The sequence below is a fragment of the Dendropsophus ebraccatus genome, chromosome 8, assembly GCF_027789765.1.
Source record: "Dendropsophus ebraccatus isolate aDenEbr1 chromosome 8, aDenEbr1.pat, whole genome shotgun sequence".
NCBI classification, from domain to species: Eukaryota; Metazoa; Chordata; class Amphibia; order Anura; family Hylidae; genus Dendropsophus; species Dendropsophus ebraccatus.
The window spans coordinates 51,225,485-51,253,334 of NC_091461.1; the positions used below are offsets into that span (position 1 = coordinate 51,225,485).

General features: G+C 44.9%; 1 protein-coding gene across 1 annotated transcript; it reads left to right on the forward strand.

Annotated features, from left to right (window-relative positions):
• Positions 1-27,850, forward strand: LOC138799330 (lysosomal acid lipase/cholesteryl ester hydrolase-like). The gene is made up of 10 exons (XM_069980339.1): positions 1-123; positions 2,572-2,710; positions 7,663-7,777; positions 17,051-17,249; positions 17,556-17,665; positions 20,405-20,541; positions 21,047-21,193; positions 21,764-21,835; positions 25,455-25,523; positions 27,545-27,850. Exons 2-10 carry the CDS (start codon positions 2,579-2,581, stop codon positions 27,776-27,778), a joined length of 1,215 nt encoding a protein of 404 aa, XP_069836440.1. The 5' UTR covers positions 1-123; positions 2,572-2,578; the 3' UTR covers positions 27,779-27,850.

Below are 27,850 nucleotides of genomic sequence, written 5' to 3' on the forward strand. Positions count from 1 at the left end.
GAAGCAGAGTATGGTGTGAGGTGCTGGGCGCGCGCTGATAGGCTGCTGCCTGCTCCCTGTCAGTGTCACGGAGAAGGCGCTGCTGCTGCTGCTCTGGGGTGTGAGCCGCTCTCCTGGCTGCTGGTATGTACAGCGCTGTACTGTATAGCAGTGTATACTAGTCTCATTACATCTCTCCTGCCTGGTTACTCTGTTGTCTGCTCAGCTTCTATTCCATAGTGTGATTACTGTTCATTATACTGTAATATATGGTGTATATTGGAGTCACTGGGGGAGATTTATCAAACATGCTGTAAAGTGAAACTGGCTCAGTTGCCCCTAGCAACCAATCAGATTCCACCTTTCATTCCTCACAGACTCTGGAAAATGAAAGGTGGAATCTGATTGGTTGCTAGGGGCAACTGAGCCAGTTCCACTTTACACCATGTTTGATAAATCTCTCTAATTGGTTTTATTGGTTTCTATGGGTCACCTGCTATTGCAGAACTACAACTCCCATCATGCCTGGTATGATAGGGGTGGTAGTTATGTAACAGCTAGAGGCCCAGGCAGGACGCTGTCCTAGTATGTGAGTGATGCCTGGTATGAGGCATGTGAGCTGGGACATGTGATCAGTGCAGATCCCTCCACATCACAGCACAGCTCCCTGTGAGGGGCCCCAGATGCAGCTTCATGTGTCACTCCTACACAGCGCTCAGCAGCACACAGGACCCTGTGTAAGCTAGAGTGGTGGGGGGGCCACTACTGTAAGCCATAAAGCAAGGATAGGGAACCTTAGGCCCTCCAGCTGTTGCAAAACTACAACTCCCATCATGCCTGGACAGCAGAAGGCTGTCCAGGCATGGTGGGAGTTGTAGTTTTGCAACAGCTGGAGGGCCTAAGGTTCCCCATATCGGCCATAAAAGATGTGGATCCTGTGTTGGGAGCCCCCCTTTTAACCTATAGTGGACATTGATTATGTAGGGTCCCTTCTATAAGTCCTAGTGGATATGGATCTTGTGTTGAGGCCCCTTCTGTAAGACATAGTGGATTGATATCCAGTCTTAAAGGGGTTGTCCAGCGAAAATCATCTTCTTTCAGCTCAACTGGTTTCACAAAGTTATATAGATTTGTAATTAACTTCTATTTAAAAATTCCAAGTCTTCCCATACTTATAAGCTGCTGTATGTCCTGCAGGAAATGTTGTTTTATTTTTTTCAGTCTAAGGGCATGTGCACACTATGGAATCCCAACAGAACACCTGTTGAAGATTCCACAGCTTGCAGACTCTGGCGGCCACACGCATCTCTGCTGCTACCATAGGCTTCATTCTATAGTTTGCCAGATTCTGACGACTGCCCGAAGAATGAGCGGGTTCATTCTTTGGGCGGACAGCAGAATCTGGCAAACCATAAAATTGAGTCTGTGGGAGCAGCGGAGATGCACGCGGCCGCCAGAGTCTGCGAGCGGGTGCGAGCTGCGGAATCCACAGCGGTGTCCTGTTGGGATTCTGTAGTGTGCACATGCCCTTACACAGTGCTCTCTGCGGACATCTCTGGCTGAGACAGGAACTGTGCAGAGCAGGAGAGGTTTACTATGGCGATGTGCTGCTGCTCTGGACAATTCTTATCTGGGACAGAGGTGGCAGTAGGGAGCACTGTGTCAGACAGGAAAGAAAACACCACTTCCTGCAGGACATACAGCAGCTGATAAGTATAGGAAGACTTGAGATTTTTAAATAAAGGTGAATTACAAATCTATATCTTTTTCTGAAACCAGTTTTTCGCTGGATAACCCCTTTAATTACCCTTCTGTAAGTTGTAGTGGGCCCTGCCACCCCTCAGACCACTTTCAAAATAATAATTTGCTAATCCTTCTGGTATGTATTAGGAGATGTCTAGCACTTCCTCCCATGACACTGATTATTGAATTACTTGTCAGGTGAGAGCTATTTGGGTCATAGGTGAGGACAGGCACAAGAAAATCAAAGTCCACACATCAGAGGATCCCAGTGCTGGTAGCTGAAAGCTCTGTCATATGGCCGTCAGTATGCCATGACAGCCTTCCTCCATGGTGTTATTATTACCTGGGAGGCAGAGAGTAGAGGGCTGCAATTGGATGTCACCTACACTCTCCAGTCTATACCTGGCAGAGTAGTGGCAGAGAGGGGCCAGTGAGTGACTGGTGATCTCATTGGTGCCCCTTGTATTCCTGTGTAATGCAGCACTCCATAATGTCATACACTATTCAATACACAATCCATCAGAGCTTCTGTAAGGGGTATTTCCATCTGAGAGGTGAATATATGAGGAGTTTGGGATTCCCTTAATCTGTTTGTTACTGTTTGATATCCCAGAGATGTTGCTGCTCTTCAGGTATTATTAAAGCTCTTTATAGTAGTGCCTTCTGACAGGGTGGTCCTCAGAGCAGAAAGTGGTGTGTACCCCTGCATCGGATATCCCCCTCCACCCATCTGAACCAGTATCTGCGCCAGACTAGGCAGCCAGAACCTTCTACCAAAAACTCAGTGAAAATTCCCATAATAATAATTGTTTCTATCTAACGTTCACATTTCATTTTTTCTTATACCAGTGTGACGATGTGGTGGTTGGCTGCCGTGACCCTACTGCTCTGTGGGATTTCAACACAGTCACTGGATGTGCGACAGAAAGCCAGGCGAGATGTTGGAGATTTTCTGTATTCCGCAGATCCTGAAGCTACCATGAATATTGTAAGTTAACATATGTTGTGGGGTATGTCTTAAAGGGGTTTTCCATGCAAAACATACTGATCCAGATCCATACTAGGGATAGCTCATTGCTGATTGGCTGTTTGATGCCTACACTACCCAGTGAATGGGACTGGAAGCAATTGGCTCCATGTACTGTTCAATGGCTGGGCCTGGTTATTGCAGATGAAGTCCCATTCACTGTTACTGGTGCTGAGCTTTAATAACACATGGTCATGCTACAACGTGAACGGAGACAACTGCTTCCAGCCCTGTTCATTATGCAGTGCGGGCACCAATTGCTGTACAAAGACCCTATTGACTTTTTCCACCAAACATATAAAAAAGTGATATCATTTTTCATGTAAACCCACACAGAAACCAATAGTCTTCCCCAGCACCTTTAAAAGGAACTAATTGGCACGATTGTGCTGATATGGTTCCCAGAATCAGTTTACAGCTACTGTGAAGCCCGCAGCACGCACCAGGGCAGCAGTAGCTTTAGTAAGGAAAAAAGTACTTTTATTCTGCCGCATGAAGCTGGGAGAGGGGCGGCAACTAGTCATCAGGGCCGGGAGCCGCCCATGAATAGTCACCGCTCATGTCTGTCAGCATGCTCTGTGAGGATGATTGATTGGCAGAGAGGCCAGTTAGTAACTTCTCTGTCTGTCAATCATCCCCGCACTGCGGGCCAACAGGCAGAGAGCAGTGACTCGTCATGGGTGGCTCCTGCAGCTGTGTGAAAGGGCATATTCCACTGTACTCAAGATAGGGGAACAGTGCTGCAAACGTGGGACGTTTTTTGGCTCTCTAGTATTTTTTGCCTTACGAATCTCGGCACCATCACACATCCATAGCACTTATGAATGTGTGTATGGGGCCATAGGAATTAATGGGTCCACATTCTTCCCCTAGCCAGAAACCCCGAGCTACGGACAGAATTAGTGGCTGTATGAATGGGTCCTAAGCCTTGCTTTTCTGCATGTTATGACCCAGCTTCATATTATTTTGCAAATTAGTTTGAGGTTTTTACCCATCTTGACCCTATAAATGACATTATTGATTCATAAATGTAGTTAGAAGAATTGTTCTCAAGGGCTTGTTTTTCGGAAGATTCATCACTCTTATGTGGAAATCTCCTAATCTGACCCCAATTAAAACATTGAAATGTTCTATGAACAAATTATTAGTCACTGAAAAAAAAACCTGCCATCCCATAGAATTTAGGGATAATGGCTAAAACCCATTCCAACCATAACATGAAGACATTTTTTCCATCTTTTTTATTTCTCTCTTTGGCAGCCAGTGGTGGGAGTGGTCGGGAAATTAAACGTGATTCTATTATTACGTTACTGTATTGTATTCTCTTGATTCTTTAATATAGGAAAGTGTTTGGGTATAAGAGAGGTGACTAATGCTGGGGCTGTGAGCTCACTTCTAGGAACTGGATCAATCTGGATTCTTTAAAAAAGAAAAATGTTGAGATTGTAATTTATTTATGGATATTTCCTTTCATTAGGCACAAACACGTTCATGATTCTTTTCAGGAGTTGCTAGGCAGATGTCTGACATTCTGGGCTGCCTGCTAAAATCCAGTTAATCTTCATTTGGATTATTTTTGCATATTCAAATTTTGTAGGGGGCAATCAGTGGAGACTCTTAAATGAGTACTCCATTTTTTTTTTCACTGATCTCCCTGAGCTCAGTGATTGTTGTGCTTTGTTGGTCTACTTTTCATTGCTCCCTTTAGCCAGAATCCTGCTCCACACTGACGAAGGGCAAACACCCTAAAACAGCTGTCTGTGGATGGATGCCTAGCCTTGATAACCCTTCTCTTATGTCATTAACCTCGCAACAGAGTTAGACTTTGAAAGGGGCCACCCTGGTGTTTCCCTATTTATGTCACAAAGCTCGCAACAGAGTGAGGACCTGAGGTACTACGTATCAGGGTGCTTTGGTGTTCTCCCCACTAGGAGGCACCCCTTGGCAAACAGGCCTCCTTCTCTGGAGAGAGGGATATTTGGCTATTCCCGTGTTTTGAGACTCACAACTGAGGCTCCACAGACTCCTTCTTTGCATATTTGTTTGTAAACCATTGCAGTATCATGAAACAGTAGCATCTAGTATAGTACATTTTAAAAGGGGTTGTCTGGGGAATAAAATAAAATCCTGGGGTGGTGTTTAAATTAAAAGGTTGTGGTACTCTGATCCCTACACAGCTGCTGCTCCGATACTCCTGGTCCCCGCTCCTCGCCTCCTTTTTCTGCCCATGCAGCTAATCATTGGCTGCAGCGATGTCCTGCCTCAGTCAGTGATTAGCTAAGCAGGTGGTACTTGTAATGGTGACATGTCACTGGAACCAGGAAGAAGCAGTGCTAAGCCCTGCCACCAAGTATGTGTGAGCTGTGGGGAATCTGGGAAGGTGGGTTTCACTTTTTTATTTTATACCATCCTAAGTCATATATATATATATATATATATATATATATATATATATATATATATATATATAAAAAAATTTTATCCCCAGAAACCCTTTAAGCAATTTAGTGTGCTACGATTGCACACAGCTTAAAGGATCCAACATATTGCCTTTTTTTGCATAAATAATGAAGATTTCATGGAAGTCATGAGGAAGCTCCATCTGCAGAGTGTGACTATGCAAGACTATTATTCCTTTATTGCATCTGTTTTTGGCATTATTTCCTATTATTTATTCAACATCGTAACATAGTTTCATAAACCAAAAATGATGGTTAAAAATATGCATGTGGTACAGTATATATCTAAGAGGTAACAGCCTGGACTTTATAGCAACAAATGCTGGTTACTGTCCCCGTCTCTGTTTAGTAACATGGAAACAATGAGTAGATTTTTGTATGGTTTTATATAGCAACAGTTCATTTGTTACAGATATGAGTAAATCTTGTGATCTACATCCTGATACTATGGGGAAGTTACAACATGGAAGTACTCAATACTGACACATTATTAAAAAAAAAAAATTCTGCAAAGTTGGGACATTTCACTCCCACCGGCATACTGCTCCCGTCAGACATAGCCACTGGTTTACCTTCTGCTTATGTGGTACAGTCTGTGCCTCTCCCCACTGCCAAGCTCCTCCTGCTGTCCCTAGCGTGGCCCATAGGGTGCATGTGTGATTTCCATCTCCGCATCTTAAAGGGACGACTTGGTCACCTACTCTATTCCCAACCAATCACCACCAAGCACCTCCTATTTTGGGCAGCTCCACTGTTAAGTCTGCCTGAGCAATAAGGTTTCTTGTTCTCCCCTGTTCCCATGAGGGGGTTTTTATGAATATGCGATTCTGATAAAATGTGTCCTCATCCCTGCCTGTTCCCTTGTGTCCGACCTCTGCGTGTACATGGCCTGCGAACTTGTGTTGCCCGCCCTGACCGCCTTCTGCTCATCAATTGACTACGAACAAACATTGCCAATCTAGACTAGCTTGCACATTTCAGTAAATCTGGCGTGGGACATATGCCTCTATCTGTAAACTCCATTGCCCTTTGATGTGTAGTGTATGTCCCTGGGTAAGTGACTCAGTTTATAGCATTACTTCATGAATTCCATTCTTATCCAGTGCAATTCAAATCCTTAAACTCCCCTTTAAGTAAATAAATCTGTTACAAAAGAGTCTTCCTTCAGTATCAACTTTGCACTTTGTTCCCTTTGTGCAGTGAAGTAATGGAGTTTCTGTCCATACAATGAATACATCAGCAGTTATAAAACCTGTGATAATATATGAATTGGCGGCATAGTAAATCAGTGGGCATCTGCATTAGGTCACTTATAGATATACTAACGTTCCACCCGTAGCTTAGACATGAGGGAGTTATTAGTGTTACCTCAATTGTTTACTTTACAAACTATTATCTTATAAAGGGGGCAATTTAGTTGTTGGATTTTTATATTTGGGGTCCCTGTGGTAGTTATGGCTACTGCTGCCCACCTGTGACAGTATGGGGAGGATGTGGTAGTCTAAAGCTGGGGTCACACGCAGCACACGCAGCCAGTATTTAGTCCTCATTCCGGAGCTCATTTGCAGAAAGCCTCAAACTCATTGCTGGAGGCGTCGCAGTACAGCGCAGACCGGACCCGCTGTACTGCGCATGAGTGACATCGGTGACATCGCCACAGTTATGCAGGCTAATCACGCCCAGAGGGGCGTAATTACCACTCCGGAACGCCCAGGGACCATGACTACTTGCCGCAGCTCACCGCCCACCGTGACTACTTGGAGGCAATTTACATACAGGGCGCCAAGTTTATAAAGTAAGTTTTCGGGCTGTACAATCCAGGGACAGGGGTTGTAGAAGCATGTTTGGGAAGTGTGCTGGCTGCTGCTACAGCTCATTCCCATAGCGTTATAGCCGGTTTTTAAGTGATTAGTTCCCTTTAAAAAAACATGGCTGCTTTCTACCAGAAACTCTTGTCCTCAGTTTGGGTGAGGGTTTTGCAGCTCGCTTCCATTGAAGTGAATGGAGCTGAATTGCAATACCACATGCAACCTGAGAACAGGGGCTGTGCTGTTTTTTGCAAAAGAAAAAAAAAGGTGCTGTTCTCTTTATATTCCTAGATAACCCCTTTAAATGTGCTCTGGCATTACCAATAAATAATGTTTGTTCAGCAGTAGCGATGATGTACTGAACTACATATTTGCAATTTACTTCATCTATTGTTTTGTTTTTTTACCTGTTTTCTGTATGAAACAAAATGCTATAAAATCGGCCATTAGATTTTTCACTTACTGAAAAACTGTAGAGGCAAAATGAAACCTACAGCATTGATAAGACAGGCATTAACTATATATTTGTGTATAAATATATACTGTGTATATATTATGATAATTTGTGTGTCATGACAGGTACACTTTAATTCTTTTTAACTATATTTTTGCTTTACAATGTACCACATTTTTTTTCTTGTTGCAGAGTGAACTGGTGAGATACAAAGGTTATCCCAGTGAGGAGTATGAGGTGACCACTGAAGACGGCTATATCCTGAGCATCAACAGAATACCTCATGGTGTCAAATATCCATTTACAGGTGTGTGAATGTCAACGCTTTAAAGTCGTTTTAGACGTATCTCCACGAGACATATCAAAAGGTTTAATTGTTTATGGCTTTGAGAATTCAGGCCTCAAATGCATAAACTCCCCTGGCTTACTGTGATCTGTCTCAATGCACAAGACTATCTTAATGATAAGTCTGTGGAGTCCTGCAGTAAAGAACACAAATTGGGGAGTGCAAAGCATAACCATGCGCTTTTCTCAGATTGTTATAGAGTTTGGTGGGGGTCTTAACACTCTTAACATTTTTGATGTCTCTGCAACGTTTAAATTTTTTTTTTTTGCCATAATTTATATTCATGCCAAGATGAGGGAGGAATGCTGTATTACCTGAGCTTAAAACATCAGGGCTTTAGGGCCGCTAATAGCCGTATGATGTTTCCATCATGCCTGGAAAGATAATGCTTTGTCTTTTCCGGCATGATGGGAATTGTAGTTTTGCAACAGCTTGAGGGTCACAGTTTGACACCTGTGCTATAGAGGAAGTGATGGTGCAGCCAGGGAAGGGCAGTTAAAGGAGAGGCACACACAAGGACTCATGGGGCTTATAGTGACGCCATGTTTGCCCCCTCTGAAGCCCCCTGTTCGGTACTCATTTGAAGATGTTAAAGAGGTACTCCGGGCTGAAGTTATTTTTAGGGCCGAGGCAGGACTCCGCTACGACCGCTGAATGGTTGAGCTGCCTTGAGACATCACGTCTCAAGCCGCAGCTCAGACCAGGAAGCGGCCGCGGGACGGAAGAACGGGGCGGCGCGATCAGGGACCCGATGCTGGCATCAGGGATGTAAGTGACCGGCGGCCTCTATTTCCACCGCTTTCCCGGCCATACCATAAAAATAACCACCCGTAGTACCCCTTTAAGCTGAAGCCTCAAGAACGGATAGACTTATAGTAAGTAAAAGTTTGTAAATGTTACATGTTTGTAAGGTTTTGGTAGTAAAATGAGTTGCAGGACACCCCTTTAAATGAAGCATATGAAACAAATACAACACATGCAACCTTCCCTTTAAGTCTCGTTCACTGTGCCAGTATACTGTAATGGTTTTATGTATTTTGCTGACAGAAAAGCTTTCATGTACGGGCCCTAATGTCTGTAGTTGTTTCTTCTTTCGGCTGCTTGAGGCCAGAATTGAACCCATGTGTCGGATCTGTGAAATCGTCTCCACCTCTTTGCATGCAGAATACTTTTTCCTTTCATGCTCGGCCTGTATTAGAGGACAGCTGTCTTTTTACTGTGATTTTCTGGCTTTCATCCCTTAACACAGTAGCCTGTTTGAATACATGCCCGTAAAATCTCCTTTTTTATGTGCAGGAATTATCTTTTCCATTTTAGCCGTTATTATTTTCTCTTTGGTTACGTACATCCTGCTCTGGAAGTTAATGAAGTGTGAAGCGCTGTGCATTGATCTGGTGCAGTGACACGGCCTCACGCAGATGCCCATGTTGGCTTGTAACAAGGACACGGTTTCAGCTGTACTTGGCCCTGGACTATGACGCATCAGTAACATCATCCCTATTGGAGCCAAGTCCTAACATGAGGATTCCTTGCGGCTAGGACAGTATGTCCATGACCAAACGGGTTCTTGGAAATAACGTAGCGTTTCATTTGGAAATGTGTGAAACCGAGAGTGAATACAAGACTCTGAGGAACGATGACAGATCCTGACTTTCATTAGAAGACACGTGTAGATCGTGCCAGTATCTAGTTCATGGAAATGTGTAGTTCTCCTAATCCGCCTTCAGTACTGAGCCCGTCTGCTATAGTCACAACAATAAGCGTTCACATTTTATAGCCGTCAGATTTGGTTCTTCCTCAAGGATCGTGAAGCCTTTGAAAGTTGGGCATTTAGGAAATGTGTTGTCAGTGAACGTCGTGACTCAAAGCTTGGCTTCTGTGAGGGTTATACAGATGGGAACATGGTTAGCGTGCCTCGTGTCATTGCATGATTTACTTCTGCTGGGGTTACGGTTTATATAAAGATGAGAATGGCGCTTTCTGTTCTCCTTTTCTTCTGTGTCAGGATGTTACAGCGCAGGCTAAATAAATCATGTGTTGCAACAGATTAACAGAGTAACTTGCCAGAGGCCGTGATCGCTGAGAATGGTGCTCATAGTAATCCACCACATTCCCTTCTATTTAGTTTCAGACGCCATTGTGATTGGTAAACTGTACCTATGTGTAATAGTTTTAATAAATGACCCTCAATCTGTTCTTTCCTATTAAAGGAATCAGCAAGGAGTTTGGGAGGGGGGATTAGCAGCAAATAATACAAAAAGCCTGTAAACAAACAGCAGTCCCCTCTTAAAGAGGTACTCTGGGCTGGGGTCATTATCAGTGTACGGCTGGGGACTGGGCAGACATAGAAGCCGCTGGTCACTTACCTCCAGGAAGCGGCAGCCGGACGGGAGAACGGGGCGGCACAATTCGGCACCTGCTGCTGGAACCAGGGAGGTAAGTGACCAGCAGCTTCTATATCAGCCCCCTCCCCAGCCATACACTGATAATGACCCCAGCCCGGAGTACCCCGCTAAATCCCCCTCCATTCCAGCACTTATGTCTTTGTTTATGGTGGGAATGGGGAACCTTCGGCCCTTCAGCTGTTGCAAAACTACAATTCCCATCATGCCTGGATAGCCAAAGCTTCAGGGGGGGGGCACTCGGACGGGACTGTGCTGGTCCCCCCTCCCGGACCAGTCCTGTCCGAGCGCCCCCCCCCCCCCCCCCCCCCCCCCCCCCCCCCACTCGCGGCCGGCGAGCGCTACACACGTTGTCCTGTGTGTGCATGGATGCGGCCGTGTCAGAGCTGAAGGTGGAGGAGCAGCACTTGGGAGCAGCTGACCTGTCATCTCATCCCCTCAGTAACCGTAAGGGATAGGAGGAATAATGGGCTGCAGCGGGCAGGATAACTTATAGCTGTGTGTGGTATCTTGCCTGCTGCAGCACATCCATTCCTCCTATGTTACAGTCCTGCACTGTTACTGAGGGGACTACAGTCCTACAGCCCTGTCCTCCTCCCCCCCTGTACAGTCATACACCGCTGTCCGCCCCCCCCTACAGTCATACACCGCTGTCCGCCCCCCCCCTACAGTCATACACCGCTGTCCGCCCCCCCCCCCACAGTCATACACCGCTGTCCGCCCCCCCCCCACAGTCATACACCGCTGTCCGCCCCCCCCCCACAGTCATACACCGCTGTCCGCCCCCCCCCCCCACCAGTACAGTCATACACCGCTGTCCGCCCCCCCCCCCATACAGTCATACACCGCTGTCTGCCCCCCCCCCCCGTACAGTCATACACCGCTGTCCGCCCCCCCCACCAGCACAGTCATACACGGCTGCCCGCCCCCCCCCCCACCAGCACAGTCATACACGGCTGCCCGCCCCCCCCCCCATACAGTCATACACCGCTGTTCGCCCCCCTCCCCCCGTACAGTCATACACCGCTGTCCGCCCCCCCCCCCACCAGTACAGTCATACACCGCTGTCCGCCCCCCCCCCCCCCGTACAGTCATACACCGCTGTCCGCCCCCCCCACCAGTAAAGTCATACACCGCTGTCCGCCCCCCCCCCCCCGTACAGTCATACACCGCTGTCCGCCCCCCCACCAGTACAGTCATACACCGCTGTCCGCCCCCCCCCCCCGTACAGTCATACACCGCTGTCCGCCCCCCCCACCAGTACAGTCATACACCGCTGTCCGCCCCCCCACCAGTAAAGTCATACACCGCTGTCCTCCTCCCCATACAGTCATACACCCCTGTCCCCCCCGTATAGTCATACACCCCTATCCCTATGTGCCCCCCGTATAGTCATACACCCCCTGTCCCCCCCTGTATAGTCATACACCCCTATCCCCCCCTGTATAGTCATACACCCCTATCCCCCCCTGTATAGTCATACACCCCTCTCCCCCCCTGTATAGTCATACACCCCTATCCCCCCCTGTATAGTCATACACCCCTATCCCCCCCTGTATAGTCATACACCCCATCCCCCTGTATAGTCATACACCCCTATCCCCCCCCCTGTATAGTCATACACCCCTATCCCCCCTGTATAGTCATACACCCCTATCCCCCCTGTATAGTCATACACCCCTATCCCCCCTGTATAGTCATACACCCCTATCCCCCCTGTATAGTCATACACCCCTATCCCCCCTGTATAGTCATACACCCCTATCCCCCCTGTATAGTCATACACCCCTGTCTGCCCCCTGTATAGTCATAAACCCTTATCCCCCGCCCTGTATAGTCATACACCCCTATCCCTATGTGCCCCCTGTATAGTCATACACCCCGATCCACCCCCATATAGTCATACACTTCTATCCCTATGTACCTCCTGTATAGTAATGCACCCCAATCCATCCCCCCCATATAGTCATATACACGTATCCACCCCCCATATAGTTATACACATGTATTCCTATATGACCCCCTGTGTATACACATCCTGTAGAGGCTGTATACCTGTATATACACATCCAGGTCTCTGCTGAGACCCCTAATAATGACAAATAGTAATATTGATAATAGACTAACCATGGGTTGCTGTTCAGTTCTTTTTTACTTTTTCTAATCAAAATATCGCCAGTTTGGCATGGCAAGTGGGTGTGGTTTGCTAAAAGGGGCGTGTCATAATTATCGTTGAATTATCGTTACCGCGGCTACATGTGCGATAAACCGCGATATTGATTTAGGCCAATATCGCCCAGCCCTACCTCACTGCCGCTTTCTTTGTCTGCCATTTCTTTTAAAATATTATTTATATCTTTAGGTTATGTTCACACAAGGTAAAAATAAGGACGAAATACGGCCGTATTAGAATAAATACGGGCTAAAACAATGATCATGTTCTTTATTTCAGGCCGTATTTATCCAAATACAGCCATACTTTGCCCTTATTTTTATGTTGTGTGAACATGGCCTTAAAATGTATGTTAAATCTACTTTAGTCTTGGGTCACATGTAGAAGTTTAGTTAGAAATTGATTATTTTGGTTATTGGGAGAGAGAACCAACATTGTCAAATCACAGTGCAGTTTCTATTTTTGAAGCCTGATTCACACTACAGACTTTTCTGTCCTTTTCACTCTTTCCAGGTGATGCTTTTCTGTCCGATTTAAAAAAGTATATGTTCCTTTCCGTCAGTGACAGATTCTGCAGTATGGCTTACAGCATCATCTTAATATCCATTAATGTGTGTTTTATTCATTTTAAAGGGGTTGTCCGGCGATAAAAAATTATTCACAGAATAACACACATTACAAAGTTATACAACTTTGTAATGTATGTTATGTCTGTGAATGGCCCCCTTCCCCGTGTTTCCCCCCACCCACGCTAGACCCGGAAGTGTGGTGCATTATACTCACCGCATCTCGTGTCGTCCACGGTCTCCTATCCTCAGCAGTGATGTCTTCTTCGGGAGGCCAGCGGATCTTCCCGAGTGCCGGCCGCCCTCTGCAGCGTCATCCGAAGCTCAGCCGCGATTGGCTGAGCATAACTGTGCTCAGCCAATCGCGGCTGAGCTTCGGATGACGCTGCAGAGGGCGGCCGGCACTCGGGAAGATCCGCTGGCCTCCCGAAGAAGACGTCACTGCTGAGGATCGGAGACCGTGGTCGGCACGTGACAGGTAATGTATAGCGCACCACACTTCCGGGTACACGGGTGGGGGTGGTGGGACACGGGGAAGGGGGCCATTCACAGACATAACATACATTACAAAGTTGTATAACTTTGTAATGTGTGTTATTCTGTGAATAATTTTTTATCGCCGGACAACCCCTTTAAGGCTATGTTCACACATAGTATTTCTGTCAGTTTTTTTTTTTTTTTTGTTGTTTTTCCAAAACCAGGAGTGGAACTGTCAGGGCAAAATTATAATAAAAACATTTACACGGTTACTGTTTTAGTTGAAAAAGACTGACAGAAATACTATGGGGGAGATTTATCTAAGGCTACGTTCACACAGAGCAAAAGGGGCGGATTACGCGAGGAAATATTTCCGCCTGAAATCAACTGACGCTAAATTCCGAGCAGAATATAAACAGAAAGTAAGCAGAATCCATGCGTATTCCGCTAGGAAAGTGTTCAGCTCGTAATCAGCTCTTGACAAATTCAGTGCGGAATACTCGAGGAATCCGCGCTGAATCCGCATGCATTCAGCGCTGAAATTCAGCGAGTATTTGGCGAGTGAACTAGACTATACCAGAATATATACTAGAATCCTCCTCCCCCCCCCTTTTTTCCCCATTTCCGCGCTGATTCAGCGCGTAATTTCCGCTTGTATTACGCTTGTATTCCGCGCTGAAACAGAAAATCAGAGCCCCATTGGTTTGTATAGGCTTCCACTAGCGGAAGAATGAACATGTTCATTCTTCTGGCGGAAAGCGGATTAGTTCAGTGCGGAAATTCCACTGTGTGAACTGCAGAGCAGAATTTCCATTCAATACAATGGAAATAAGCTCTGCACCTATTTTAACGGCTGAAATTTCAGCGCTGATTCAGCGCAGAAATTCAGCTGCTTTTGCTCTGTGTGAAAGTGACACTGGCCCAGTTGCCCCTAGCAACCAATCAGATTCCACCTTGCATTCCTCACAGACTCTTTGGAAAATGAAAGGTGGAATCTGATTGGTTGCTAGGGAAAACTGAGCCAGTTTCACTTAACACCAGTTTGCTAAATCTCCCCCTGTGTGAATATAGCCTATAGATAACATAAACAGAAATGCAGTGTGAATCCAGCCTTAAACTGCTGTGTTAAAATAAAAACTGAGTTGTTATTGCTGTGATTTCTTGCTATGGTTTTCTCTGTGATGATCTTTCCCTTATAGTTTTCCTCTGTGTCTGTTCCTCTCCGGGTTCTGGCCTAAAATTCTGAGCAAAATGAGGACCGAATACTGGCTTCACAGCAGCACTTCTTTAATGGGTATCTGTAGCTTTAAATCAAAAACTTCTGATTTGCCAGCGATATGTCAGAAGTTTTGACTTATGGGTGTCTGTATAGGTAATAGCAGAGAGCCTAAGCTCTGCTAACTTTGGCTGTCCGGGCATTATAGGAGTTGTAGTTCTGCAACAGCTGGAGCGCCAAGGTTCCCTACCCCTGCTCTATTGCACAACTACCTAGGCCACGAATGTGCCCTATGCTCATTGATACAGAGACGTGTATAGTAAATGATAGTAAATGTTATAGGTTGTTTCTGTGTATTAGTCATGTGTCTGATTGTCTGGCATTTAAATACCTTTAAAAAACATTGTGAGATATTCATGAAATGTTGACATGTCTAGTAAAACCTTGTGACGAGAGCAATTTATTTTTCCATTATTGCAAAACTAAAACTGAGACGCCGCTCCCCCTAGTGTTAGGTGGGTGTATTACTAGGCAGTGCTGTAATGCAGTGAACCCTATCGTGTTCAGCAAACAAAAGCTATATTTGTGGCTAGCAAGTAAGTGCCACTTATGTGAAAATGAGCATTGCTGGTACACAGAAAACAAAGAAACAGCTTTATTCCAGCGCTGTTGTAGATGAAAACATCTCAGTTAATTAAAAGGGGTACTCTGGAGGGAAGAAAAGGTTTTAAATTAGCTGGTGTCTGAAAAGTATACAGATTTGTAAATTACTTCTATTAAAAAAACCTCAAGTCTTCCAGTACTTATCAGCTGCTGTAGGTCCTGCAGGAAGTGGTGTATTCTTTCAAGTTTGTCACAGTGCTCATTGCTGCCACCTCTGTCCGTTACAAGAACTGTCCAGAGCAGAAGAGGTTTTCTATGGGGATTTGCTACTGCTCTAGACAGTTCCTGGAATGGACCAAGGTGTCAGCAGACAGGATATAATACTTTATTTCCTGCAGCGCATACAGCAGCTGTTAAGTACTGGAAGACTTGAGATTTTTACATAGAAGTGATTTACAAATCAGTATAGCTTTCTGACACCATTTGATTTAAAAAAATGTTGTTGTTTTTTCTGGACAACCCCTTTAATTTTCAATTGACAAGCACATAGCAAAAAATCGTTGGTTACGTGTTGAGCAACAACACTAATACGTTGTCAGCTGAGCACAATTCCTGCACCTGTGCCTAGCCAGCTATTGCATAATCACAACTCCCATCATGTACTGACAGCTTTTTCCTTTTTTTATTTAAAGATTGTCTCTTAGTCAGCCGTTTGCCAGTATATGCAGAGAACCGAGCTGGAAGCAGACCACTCCATAACAGCCAAATACTCATGACCTATCCTAAGCATAGACTATCGTAGTCCAAAAAAAACCTTTAATGTCTCTTCTAAATAGGAGTTGCTCACATTTCCCCTTGTGAGTACAGAGACGAATCTTCCTTGTTGGTTAGAGACATGCCTTTGATGCAACATGCTGTATACCAAAAAGTGTGTAAATTAGCATTCCTAAAGTTTCTTTATAGCGCCATCTATAGGGTAACTTTCTGGAGAAAAGATCATTTGCAAACGCTCCCTGTGAAATAGTTCAGACGCCATGAAGAATGGATATCTCACTACTTCAGTTTAGTCCCAACACCTAAGCCTCATTCACCCCCTCAGCGTATTTTTCTGGTCCGTACATAGTGGTCCTGCATCCATAATCTGTTTTCATTTGCAGATGTACGGTGCTTGTTAATAAAGTTCAAATGGTTAGAAAAAATGCCTGACCCCCTAAAAAAGTCACATGATCACTTTCAGGCTATGTTCACACTACGTAAAAGTACGGCCGTTGCTGCCATAGGCAACAATGGGCGTACTTTTTTGCGGAGTGGAACATAACCTATTCTGCTACGGTCCCGTGCGGTGCCCCAAATAACTGACATGTCCGTTTTCTGCGGCTGTAGGAAACCCTGTCAGTTCACACAATGAAGCAAGCGGCTCCGGCTGCTTGCTTCATTGTGTGCTATGGGAAGTTTTGATGCGGGCACGCTGATGCGCCCGCATTAGAACACTACGGCCATAAAGATCATCCGGCCGGTACTGCAGGATGATCTGTGCAGAGACCGTCCGTTCCGTGACTCTTACAGAATGTGAACATAGCCTCAGTCTGTAACATTTCTTGGGGAAATAGGCAATTTTTTTTGGATGGGGTACTCAATTGGTGGACATAATTACAGAGCATGTGAATAAGGTCTAAGATTTAATTTTTATTTTTTGAATCCCCTGAAATTTGTTCATTATTTTAGTCTTTGCTCTGTCTTAGATTTATAATTTTTTTTAAATTTTATCTTATGGCTTTATTTTTTTTTACATCTTAGGACCCAAGCCTGTGGTGTTTTTGCAGCATGGCCTACTTGCAGATGGAAGTAACTGGGTGACTAATCTGGCGAACAACAGTTTGGGATTTATCCTGGCCGATGCAGGATATGATGTATGGATGGGAAACAGTCGGGGAAATACCTGGTCTCGGAAACACAAGACTCTCTCAGCAGATCAGGAAGAGTTTTGGGCATTCAGGTAATGAACAATGCAGAGTTGTGTAGCTGTGAGCCATAAGGAGCATTTATTTGTTCTGTTAAAAAGGGAGCACTACGGACGCACATCTTTAGTGCAGGCCACAATTACGGGTCACACTACGGATGTGTGAATGTAGCCTTACATACTATAGACATGGAATTGGACATGCCATCCACAGGCAGCAAAGGGGCCTTCCATTGAGGAGCCAGGGTTAGGGGTTGGTTTAATAACACTTTAGTGTGACACCGTATATCATTTTATAAGCTTAGGTGGTATCAACTAATGCAAATTTGTGTGTTCTTCTAGTTATGACGAGATGGCGAAGATTGATCTTCCTGCGGTCATAAACTTTATATTACAAAAAACTGGACAGGAGCAAATCTACTACATTGGACACTCTCAGGGAACCACTATAGGTATGTGCTTCTTTTTTAATTGTAAAAGGTAATTAAAAAGGTATTTCTTTAACCCCTCTGAGCCAATTTTTATTTTTGCACGTTTTTTCCTCCTCATGTTTAAAAGGCCATAGCGCTTGTATTTTTTCACCTACAGACCCACATTGGCCCTTATTTTTTGCGTCACTTATTGTACTTTGCACTGACAGACTTAATTTTTGTATAAAAACAACCTGCAAAACTGAAAAAAAAATTGCGGTGAAATTGAAAATAACATGCATTTTTCTTTAATTTGTGTGTGTGTGTGTGTGTGGGGGGGGGGGGGGTTGTTTGCTGTGGCTGCTGGAGAGGATGATGGCAGAGGGATGCTCAGTGTTCCTCCAGTGCCCTGTGTCTCTCAGTGTCCCTTTGCCATCATCCTCTCCAGCAGCCACAGCCCGCACAGCTCTGAGAGTCCGGTCGTGACAATATCATATTATCCCGGAAGTGAAGCCTTGATGCAGTAGTAAGTGCAGGTAGGAAAGCACTTTATAAGCATTTCCCGTAATAAGTGTATATTGGTGATTTGTATAACTTATGGGGGGCAATACAAAAATTTTACCGGACTTCTCCTTTAAATGCAGAAACAGTGCTGATCTTGTCTATGGGCTGAGTTTTATATTACATTTGTGCTACTGTACTGGACACACACCATAAACAAGAATCGGGCTCTTTTGGAGGAAGAAAGACAAGCCAGCTTTTCTTTCAAGCTGTTATATAGTTTACAGTCAGGAAATTACTGTCCCAACCAGTTTATTAAAGGGATTCCCTGGCAATTTTGAAATGGCTCAGCAGGGCCGGCTCCAGGTTTTTGTGGGCCTTTGGGAGCCCAAGGGGGCCCATTATCCATCAATTCATCCACCATATCCACGGCATGGCGTGACGGCAGCAGATTGCTGCTATGTTAGTCGTGTGTCTTTGAACATTTTGTCTTGTATTACACAAGACGATTATCAGCCGATATCGGCTGAATATGGCCGTTGTTTGTTTTGTGTAATAGGGCTTTTACACATATTACTGACACACGCACACACTTACTGACTGACACAAACCCACACAGCACTTACAGCTCAGTCTTCTCCCTCTTCCGCCCGGCCGATCTCCACACGGTAGTATTGAGGACCTGGGGGTCATGTGATCAGGTCCTTCATCCCTCTCTCTCTCTGCAGGAGCTCATAGGTCTCTGTCTTCTGATGATCAGCCTGCTCACCCTTTTCTGCAGTGAGAAGGCTTAAAGCGACTCTGTACCCACAATCTGACCCCCCCCAAACCACTTGTACCTTCAGATAGCTGCTTTTAATCCAAGATCTGTCCTGGGGTCCGATTGGCAGGTGATGCAGTTATTGTCCTAAAAAACAACTTTTAAACTTGCAGCCCTGTGCCCAACTGGAGTATCTGTGCCCTAACTTTGCACCACCCCTCCGTCCCTCCTCCCCACCCTCTTCCTCATTAGGAATGCCACTGAAACATTTTCTCCATGCTGAACATTGCACAGGTCCTTAACGATCCAACCCATGTGCCGGGCTGCCACAGGTGGGGAATAGGGGGCAATCTGCCTGGAGTATTCCTAATGATGAAGAGGGTGGGGAGGAGGGACAGAAAGGTTGTGCAAAGTTAGGGCACAGATAGTCCCTTTGGGCACAGGGCTTTAAGTTTAAGGGTACAAACCCACTTGCCGGATCCGCAGCAAGTTGCTCGCTGCGAATTCGCAGCGAGACTCACTGTGGATCCCAGCCCTATGCTGTCAATGGCAGACAAACTCTCAGTAGGGATGTACATCCCTGCTGCGAGTTTGTCCGCAGCCCGCCCCGTTAACCCCCCAGCCGCCGGAGCTTATACGTCACATGATCCCGGTTCTGGCTTCCTCCGGCTTAATTCGGGGCTCCAAACGTCTTCACAGCCCGCTCAGCCAATCAGTGCGCTGCGGCGGGGCAGCGCACTGACCGGCCGAGCGGGAAGTGCCGGGAATCAGCGAAGCAAACCAGAGCCGGGATCAGGTGACGTAAAAGCTGTGGCGGCTGGGGTATTAACGGGGCGGGCTGCGGACAAACTCGCAGCAGGGATGTACATTGCGTCTGCAAATTTGTCTGCCATTGAGAGCATAGCTGCTCGCTGCAGATCCGGCAAGTGGGTTTGTACTCTAAAAGTATTTTCTTAAGACAATAACTGCATCACTGGCCGAACGGACCCCAGGACAGATCTTGGATTAAAAGCAGCTATCTGAAGGTACAAGTGATTGTGGGTACAGAGTCGCTTTAAAATCAGAACCTGGGCCTCTTTCCCTCTCTGGGCCCCTAGAGGTGCTGATGCCTGCCCCGTGGCTCAGGGTGTTTTGAATGGAGAAAAGTAGTCATTTTCACTATAATGCTGGGGTTGCGATGCATCATTTTTCCCCTGCAGATCTCTGCTTCCTGATCCTGCCCAATATGTGACGTGACTGCTGTAGCACATCACTGGCTGTAGTAGTCAAAGATTTGCCACAGTGGTCACATGTACTATGGTCAGCAGGACCAAAAAGTAGATTCTGGCCCCATAACCCATATTCTTCTCTGGTCATCTATCATTGAATTGCTATCTTTAGGCACAGGTTATTGGATCACTGCATATATTTTTCATTGCTATTAGTATGTATGTATGTATGTATGTATGTATGTATGTATGTATGTACGTATGTATGTAGACAATTGGCCTAATTGTTTTATACTGTGTTTTGTCTTTTAGGGTTTATTGCTTTTTCTAGTTTTCCCCAGTTGGCAAAAAGAGTGAAAATGTTTTTTGCTCTGGCTCCTGTGGCCACAATCAAATTCTCCAGCAGTCCCTTGGCAAAGCTGGGTATTTTCCCAGAGTTCCTGATCAAGGTATGGCATTGGCAACTTTAATGCTTTCTATGATAAATGTAGACAATAATCATTGGTAGTTGGTAATACTTCAAGGCAGACTAATGATGGTGGAGGGCCGCATCTGGTTTGCATTGTGCATTGTGTATATATTTATACAGTAGTCCCTCAAGTTAAAATAATTGGTTAACTGGTTCCAGGATGACCATTGTATGATGAAACTATTGCATCTTGAGATTTTCTGCAACATTGTATGTTGAGTCTGGTCTAAGTTTACTATGGTCCAGAAAGGACCATTGTATGTTGAAAATATTGTATCCTGAGGCCATTGTAAGTTGAGGGACCACTGTATTATCATATATGGACAGGGACTTTGTCCTTTTACATGCATTATATTTCCTTATTGTTCCCTGATAACCCCTTTACGTTATGTTTTTTTTTTTTTTTTTAAGAATCATGCTTATTCTATACCTTTTTATATGATCATTATAATTGGATGCTTCTATACTTCTCTCTTCTTATTCAGGACCTGTTTGGCAAAAAGGAATTTTTACCGCAGTCAGAATTTATCAAATATCTTGCCACTCACTTCTGCACCCGTCAGCTGATTGAAGAAATATGTGGCAATGTTTTCTTTGTTCTATGTGGATTTAACGAAAAGAACCTAAACATGGTAAGTTTATTGATAATGGTTATGTTACCAAATCTGTGCGGATGTTTGCAGTATTACAGGACCCTATGTGGTGTATGATAGGGCATGATGCTAGCGCACAGGCTTATTGTTAGCAGTAGGGGTCATTGCATGAAAGAAGAAGTAATGTCATTAATTCTGCAGCTCAGTGACAGGCAGCAAACATAGTGATATATTAGTGGTAACATAATTCAGTGTAACCTGCAACATGCTGATAGAAATCCCTGATCATTCTGTGTTAGGGAGTCCAGTGCACAGTGTCCCTCAGTGAATATCAGAGATTTCAATCAATAAATTACAAGTTATACTGAATCTATTGCAATAAAGATATATAAAATCTCTCTCTATATCTCATCGGCTAAGCTCCTTCTGCTCTATACATGATGCTGACAGCTGGGGTAGCATTTTTATGGTGATGGGTTCCCTTTAATAAATGGCCCCCTAGGTGTTGTTTTTGTATTGATTTAGAAAAATAGTATTGGCAGAAAATTATTTTTTTGGGGTTGTGGGTCCCCTACATTCAGATAAGCTGAAACTTCTTCTTTCTTTTAGAGCCGAGTCAATGTATATACCACCCATTGTCCCTCAGGAACATCTGTGCAGAATATCATCCACTGGGCCCAGGTAAGGTTGGCTTTTACGGGATCGCTGGTTTTGTAGTGTATTTATAAACATTCATTACAAGTTAATGTGAATGGCTTGTCAGGTAGTGTAGTATGGCACATCATGCTGTAAGGTTAGCCAGTAGAGATGAGTGAACGATCAACATTTAATTAGCGGTGGCTGCTGAAGTTGGATAAAGCCCTAAGGCTACGTGGAAAACATGGATATAGTCATTGGCTGTATCCATGTTTTCCAGACAACCTTAGAGCTTTATCCAACTTCAGCAGCCCCCGCTAATCAAATGCCGATCGTTTGGGTTCGGGTGGACTCGAACCCGAAACCCGGTTCGTTCATCTCTATTAGCCAGCGTTATTGCTGTGCATCCCAGCTATATATCCACATCCAGTCAAATAGGGATGCCTCGGTATATGTCTACATGCCTTTTCTGATGGGATGCTGACCTATAGGTGGGACATACCAGCCTAGTATTTTAATTGGTGGAGGTCCAACCTGTAGGGTCCCTGCCGGACTGGCATCTGCTCTGCAGGAAAGTGTAAACTGTCCTATTCAAGGGAATGTTTTGCTGGTGTATGTACTTCTGATGACTGGTAGAATTGCTAGGCTGGGAAACAAAGTATAGGAACTGCATCTAGTGTTGGGCACCAAGTATAGCAGAGGTCCAAGCAGGGTGACCCTCGGTGATCTGTAATTGATGGCTTATTCTAGAGATATGCCATGTGTAGCTGCTATGGAATAACCCTTTAGAGATTAACTTACCAGACAGATCTCCTTATTTTTGGGGATGCTGAGTGCTCTACATGTGAATGTAACTTGTGAGCCCTGCTTTTGCTTTGTAATAATGGTGAGCAGCTGGAAGGAGACCTCACATGAACCCTTTCTGCAGTGAGAGATGGCGGGAGGGCTCGTGCTTCCTTAGTAGTGAGCGAGGCTGCATATCAGGCATCAGATGCTTTAAAGGGGAACTCTGGATTAGGAAAACTTCTTTTCTATTATAATTACATTAAAAGTTATAGATGTCTCTATATAATGTATTACTGTATCTGTACGGTTCTGCCACATTAATAGCTGATAGAAATCCAGGAAGTGAAAAAAAAATGGCCTCTGTGCCAATCCACATTGTCTCCTGCTCCTTCTGCTATCCCCCCCTTAGGAGACAAATCTCCCATGCTTCTGAAATTAGGGCTGTGTTCACACATGTTGAAGTGTCATTTCAGTACTGCAGCGTATTCACAAAAATGATGCAGTAACACAAGTAAATGATGCTAAACGGCAGAGAGGATGAGAGCCTTATTGTGGGGCTCAACTTCAAAGATAACAGATGCTTGATCATAATATGTGCGTGGAAATGAAAAGAAAAAACTTTACTTTATTCCAATATCAGTGTTACAGGTAGAGAATACAGCGTGCTGTGTGGTGTTACAGGTAGAGAATACAGAGTGCTGTGTGGTGTTACAGGTAGAGAATACAGGGTGCTGTGTGGTGTTACAGGTAGAGAATACAGTGTGCTGTGTGGTGTTACAGGTAGAGAATACAGCGTGCTGTGTGGTGTTACAGGTAGAGAATACAGTGCGCTGTGTGGTGTTACAGGTAGAGAATACAGCGTGCTGTGTGGTGTTACAGGTAGAGAATACAGCGTGCTGTGTGGTGTTACAGGTAGAGAATACAGTGCGCTGTGTGGTGTTACAGGTAGAGAATACAGCGTGCTGTGTGGTGTTACAGGTAGAGAATACAGCGTGCTGTGTGGTGTTACAGGTAGAGAATACAGTGCTGTGTAGTGTTACCGGTAGAGGATACAGCGTGCTGTGTGGTGTTACAGGTAGAGAATACAGTGCTGTGTGGTGTTACAGGTAAAGAATACAGCGTGCTGTGTGATGTTACAGGTAGAGAATACAGTGCGCTGTGTGGTGTTACAGGTAGAGAATACAGTGCTGTGTAGTGTTACCGGTAGAAAATACAGCGTGCTGTGTGGTGTTACAGGTAGAGAATACAGTGTGCTGTTACAGGTAGAGAATACAGTGTGCTGTTACAGGTAGAGAATACAGCCTGCTGTGTGGTGTTACAGGTAGAGAATACAGCGTGCTGTGTGGTGTTACAGGTAGAGAATACAGTGTGCTGTGTGGTGTTACAGGTAGAGAATACAGCCTGCTGTGTGGTGTTACAGGTAGAGAATACAGTGTGCTGTGTGATGTTACAGGTAGAGAATACAGCGTGCTGTGTGGTGTTACAGGTAGAGAATACAGTGTGCTGTTACAGGTAGAGAATACAGTGTGCTGTGTGATGTTACAGGTAGAGAATACAGCGTGCTGTGTGATGTTACAGGTAGAGAATACAGTGTGCTGTGTGGTGTTACAGGTAGAGAATACAGCCTGCTGTGTGGTGTTACAGGTAGAGAATACAGTGTGCTGTGTGATGTTACAGGTAGAGAATACAGCGTGCTGTGTGGTGTTACAGGTAGAGAATACAGTGTGCTGTTACAGGTAGAGAATACAGTGTGCTGTGTGGTGTTACAGGTAGAGAATACAGTGTGCTGTGTGGTGTTACAGGTAGAGAATACAGCGTGCTGTGTGGTGTTACAGGTAGAGAATACAGCGTGCTGTGTGGTGTTACAGGTAGAGAATACAGTGCACTGTGTAGTGTTACAGGTAGAGAATACAGCGTGCTGTGTGGTGTTACAGGTAGAGAATACAGCGTCCTGTGTGGTGTTACAGGTAGAAAATACAGCCTGCTGTGTGGTGTTACAGGTAGAGAATACAGCGTGCTGAGTGGTGTTACAGGTAGAGAATACAGTGTGCTGTGTGGTGTTACAGGTAGAGAATACAGCCTGCTGTGTGGTGTTACAGGTAAAGAATACAGTGCACTGTGTAGTGTTACAGGTAGAGAATACAGCGTGCTGTGTGGTGTTACAGGTAGAGAATACAGCGTGCTGTGGGGTGTTACAGGTAGAGAATACAGTGTGCTGTGTGGTGTTACAGGTAGAGAATACAGCCTGCTGTGTGGTGTTGCAGGTAGAGAATACAGTGTGCTGTGTGGTGTTACAGGTAGTAACTGTGCTGTGTGGGTGGGACAACAATGAAATGATAAAGTACTGCAAATAATTCAGTAACACAATGAAACTGCAATGTGTGAACACAGCCTAAATGTTTTGCAATAGATTTGGGCGGGGGATGTGCAGGGTGGGGGACTGTGATGAACAGCTGAGGGAAAGCATTGCATTCTGGAACCTGTAGTACCGTGTACAACTGCTCAACCAGGAAGTGCAGAAACACAAAACAGAACAAAACCCCCCAAAACAAATGATTTTTTGGTAGTTTCAAAACTGGAATAGATAGGTAAGTAATGCTATATGCTTCTACAGAAGTTTCCCTTTTTTTTAACCTCTACCTGGAGTTGCCCTTTAACTAGCCCTGACTTAATATGTAACTTGTATTGGTAGGTTATGGTTACTAATAAAAATTACATCCTACTTCTATGATGTGGCCCAGTAATTGCTAAGACTTTATAATATTCACAGGTCTAGTTCCTACCCTGCTGATGGGCTCCATTGGGACATAGGCTGTTTAATAATGGTTTAGCTCATTGTATCTAAACTGACTGACTGGCTTCATTCTCTCTTTCTTAGGCAGTAAAATCTGGTGAACTAAAGGCATTTGACTATGGTAAAAAGGGCAATGTTCTTCATTACAACCAGGTAACTAAACATTATCATCCAGATACAAACAGTAAGATCTAACTTTGTATAGACAGTCTAAAGGCACACTAAATTTTGGAACAGATTCAGCCCCTGTCACAATTTTTAGATTGTCAGTCTACGCTTACATGGTCTAGGCATTATAATTTTTTTTTTATCAGCCCCAGTGCTTGTAGTGTGTTTAATATTTCACCAAATAGTTTTATGTAATATCTGGCTACAATTCTTTAGACAGCAATAATGCATGGAAAATTGTGATGTTTTTCCTAGAAAACACTGTGTATAAAGCCAAACTTTTGCTGTGGTCCTTCAAAAGCTATTCCCTTAAAGGGAACCAATCAGCCGCGGCTGCAGCAACCTTATACGGGAGAATGTAAAGGTTTAATCCCGTGGCGCATGGCAGGGAGAGGCAGGCAGGTAGTCATCTGGGCGACTTCTCGCCCCTGTGTAGTCATCACTCTCTGCCTGTCAGCGCGCTCATGATTAACAGGCAGAGAGCCTGTTAACGGGCCGATTAATTCCCTTTGAAACCATTGATTATTCAATTGGTTACTTGGGTGTTTAAACCACAGTTCTGCTACTAGAATATACTAGTTTGCTACTCCAAGAGGGATCACGGATTGTGTTGCATCTGCCCAAGCTGATCAGACAGCCCAATTGGTAAGTGCTGGGGAAATGGTAGGTTGGTGCAGGTGTGGATACTAGACTAGGCAGTCAGGTCCAGGTAGATAAGCATTGGCAGGCAGCATGGGTTCAGAGTCAAATTCTGTCAGATGAGTGGTGGCAGATGGCACATGTTCGGGGTCAGCTGCCCAGATCAGGAACAACTCACCTTTACAATTTGAAACCACATTATTAGCCTTACTTGAGTGTTGCCAGGCAGGGACAAATGGAGGACACATTGAAGTCGTGCACATTGGCTCCTTAAAGCATACTAGTCACTAATAAAAAAAACTTTGAACATATGAAAAATTTCTATCAGTTAGAGTGTGAGTGTTCACACCCTGACCAATTAGTAGAATGAGCGCATAGATGACCGCACTTTCTCTGCTTGGTGTCTGCGAAACCCGGACAGCCCCATAGACTTAAGTGCTGCGGAATCTCTATACAAATAAATATTATTACTACATTGGGGGGCCATCCAGGCCATGTGATACAGAGCCAGGAGACAATACACTAAGGGCATACTTGGTGTGTTCTCAACTCAACTGGTTTTCCTGAACATTCAGACCCCGGCCAATGAAAACTTTGGATATGTCTCTCTGATATATCAAAGGTCTTTTTAATACAGGTACACTTAAAGCGACTCTGTACCCACAATCTGACCCCCCCCAAACCATTTGTACCTTCAGATAGCTGCTTTTAATCCAAGATCTGTCCTGGGGTCAGTTTGGCAGGTGATGCAGTTATTGTCATAAAACAACCAACTTTTAAACTTGCAGCCCCGTGCCCTACGGGAGTGGCCTAGATTGTGTATGCATTAGGCTGGCACTACCTCTCTGTCCCTCCTCCCCGCCCTCGTCATCATTAGGAATGTTCCAGGCAGATTGCCTACTATTCATCAGCTGTGTCAGCCCGGAACATGGGCTGGATCGTTAAGACACCTGTGCAAATGTTCAGCATGGAGAAAATGTTCCAGTAGCATTCCTAATGATGAAGAGGGTGGGGAGGAGGAACGGAGGGGTGGTGCAAACTTAGGGCACAGATATTCCAAGCCATGCCCGTTGGGCACGGGGCTGTAAGTTTAAAAGTTGTTTTTTAGGACAATAACTGCATCACCTGCCGAACAGACCCCAGGACAGATCAGCAGCTATCTGAAGGTAGAAGCGATTTGGGGAGGTCAGATTGTGGGTACAGAGTTGCTTTAAAGTATCAGCCATAGCCTGTGAGTTGCCTCTATGGGACAGAAAGAAACAGCACTTATATGATGCTCGCTATATACAATGAAATTATACTTCTGTACACTCCTTATGTAAAGTTATGACTTTCTTCTTCTTAACTTGTGAACTATTGTCTTGTAGACTACACCTCCCTTTTACAACGTGAAGGACATGCAGATTCCCACCGCTTTATGGAGCGGAGGCAACGACTGGTTGGCCGATCCCAAGGATATGGCTTTGTTACTTACTCAAGTCAGTAACTTGGTGTACCACAAGAACATTCCGGACTGGGAACATCTAGATTTTATCTGGGGCCTGGATGCTCCAGAGCGTCTGTACTCTGAACTTGTTCAGATGCTGAAGAAGTTTTCATAAGCCTTATGTCACATACTAATGCACTGTATGTTAAGAAAATCTATGAAGTACACAAAAAGAAACATGTTGCCT

Bases quoted from the DNA above. Each gene is read 5' to 3' on its own strand.
- LOC138799330 (XM_069980339.1), top strand. From the start codon at position 2,579: ATGTGGTGGTTGGCTGCCGTGACCCTACTGCTCTGTGGGATTTCAACA. The intron at 7,778-17,050 runs GTGTGTGAATGT...TTTACATCTTAG, and splicing joins TGTCAAATATCCATTTACAG to GACCCAAGCCTGTGGTGTTT. The intron at 21,194-21,763 runs GTAAGTTTATTG...TCTTTCTTTTAG, and splicing joins ACGAAAAGAACCTAAACATG to AGCCGAGTCAATGTATATAC.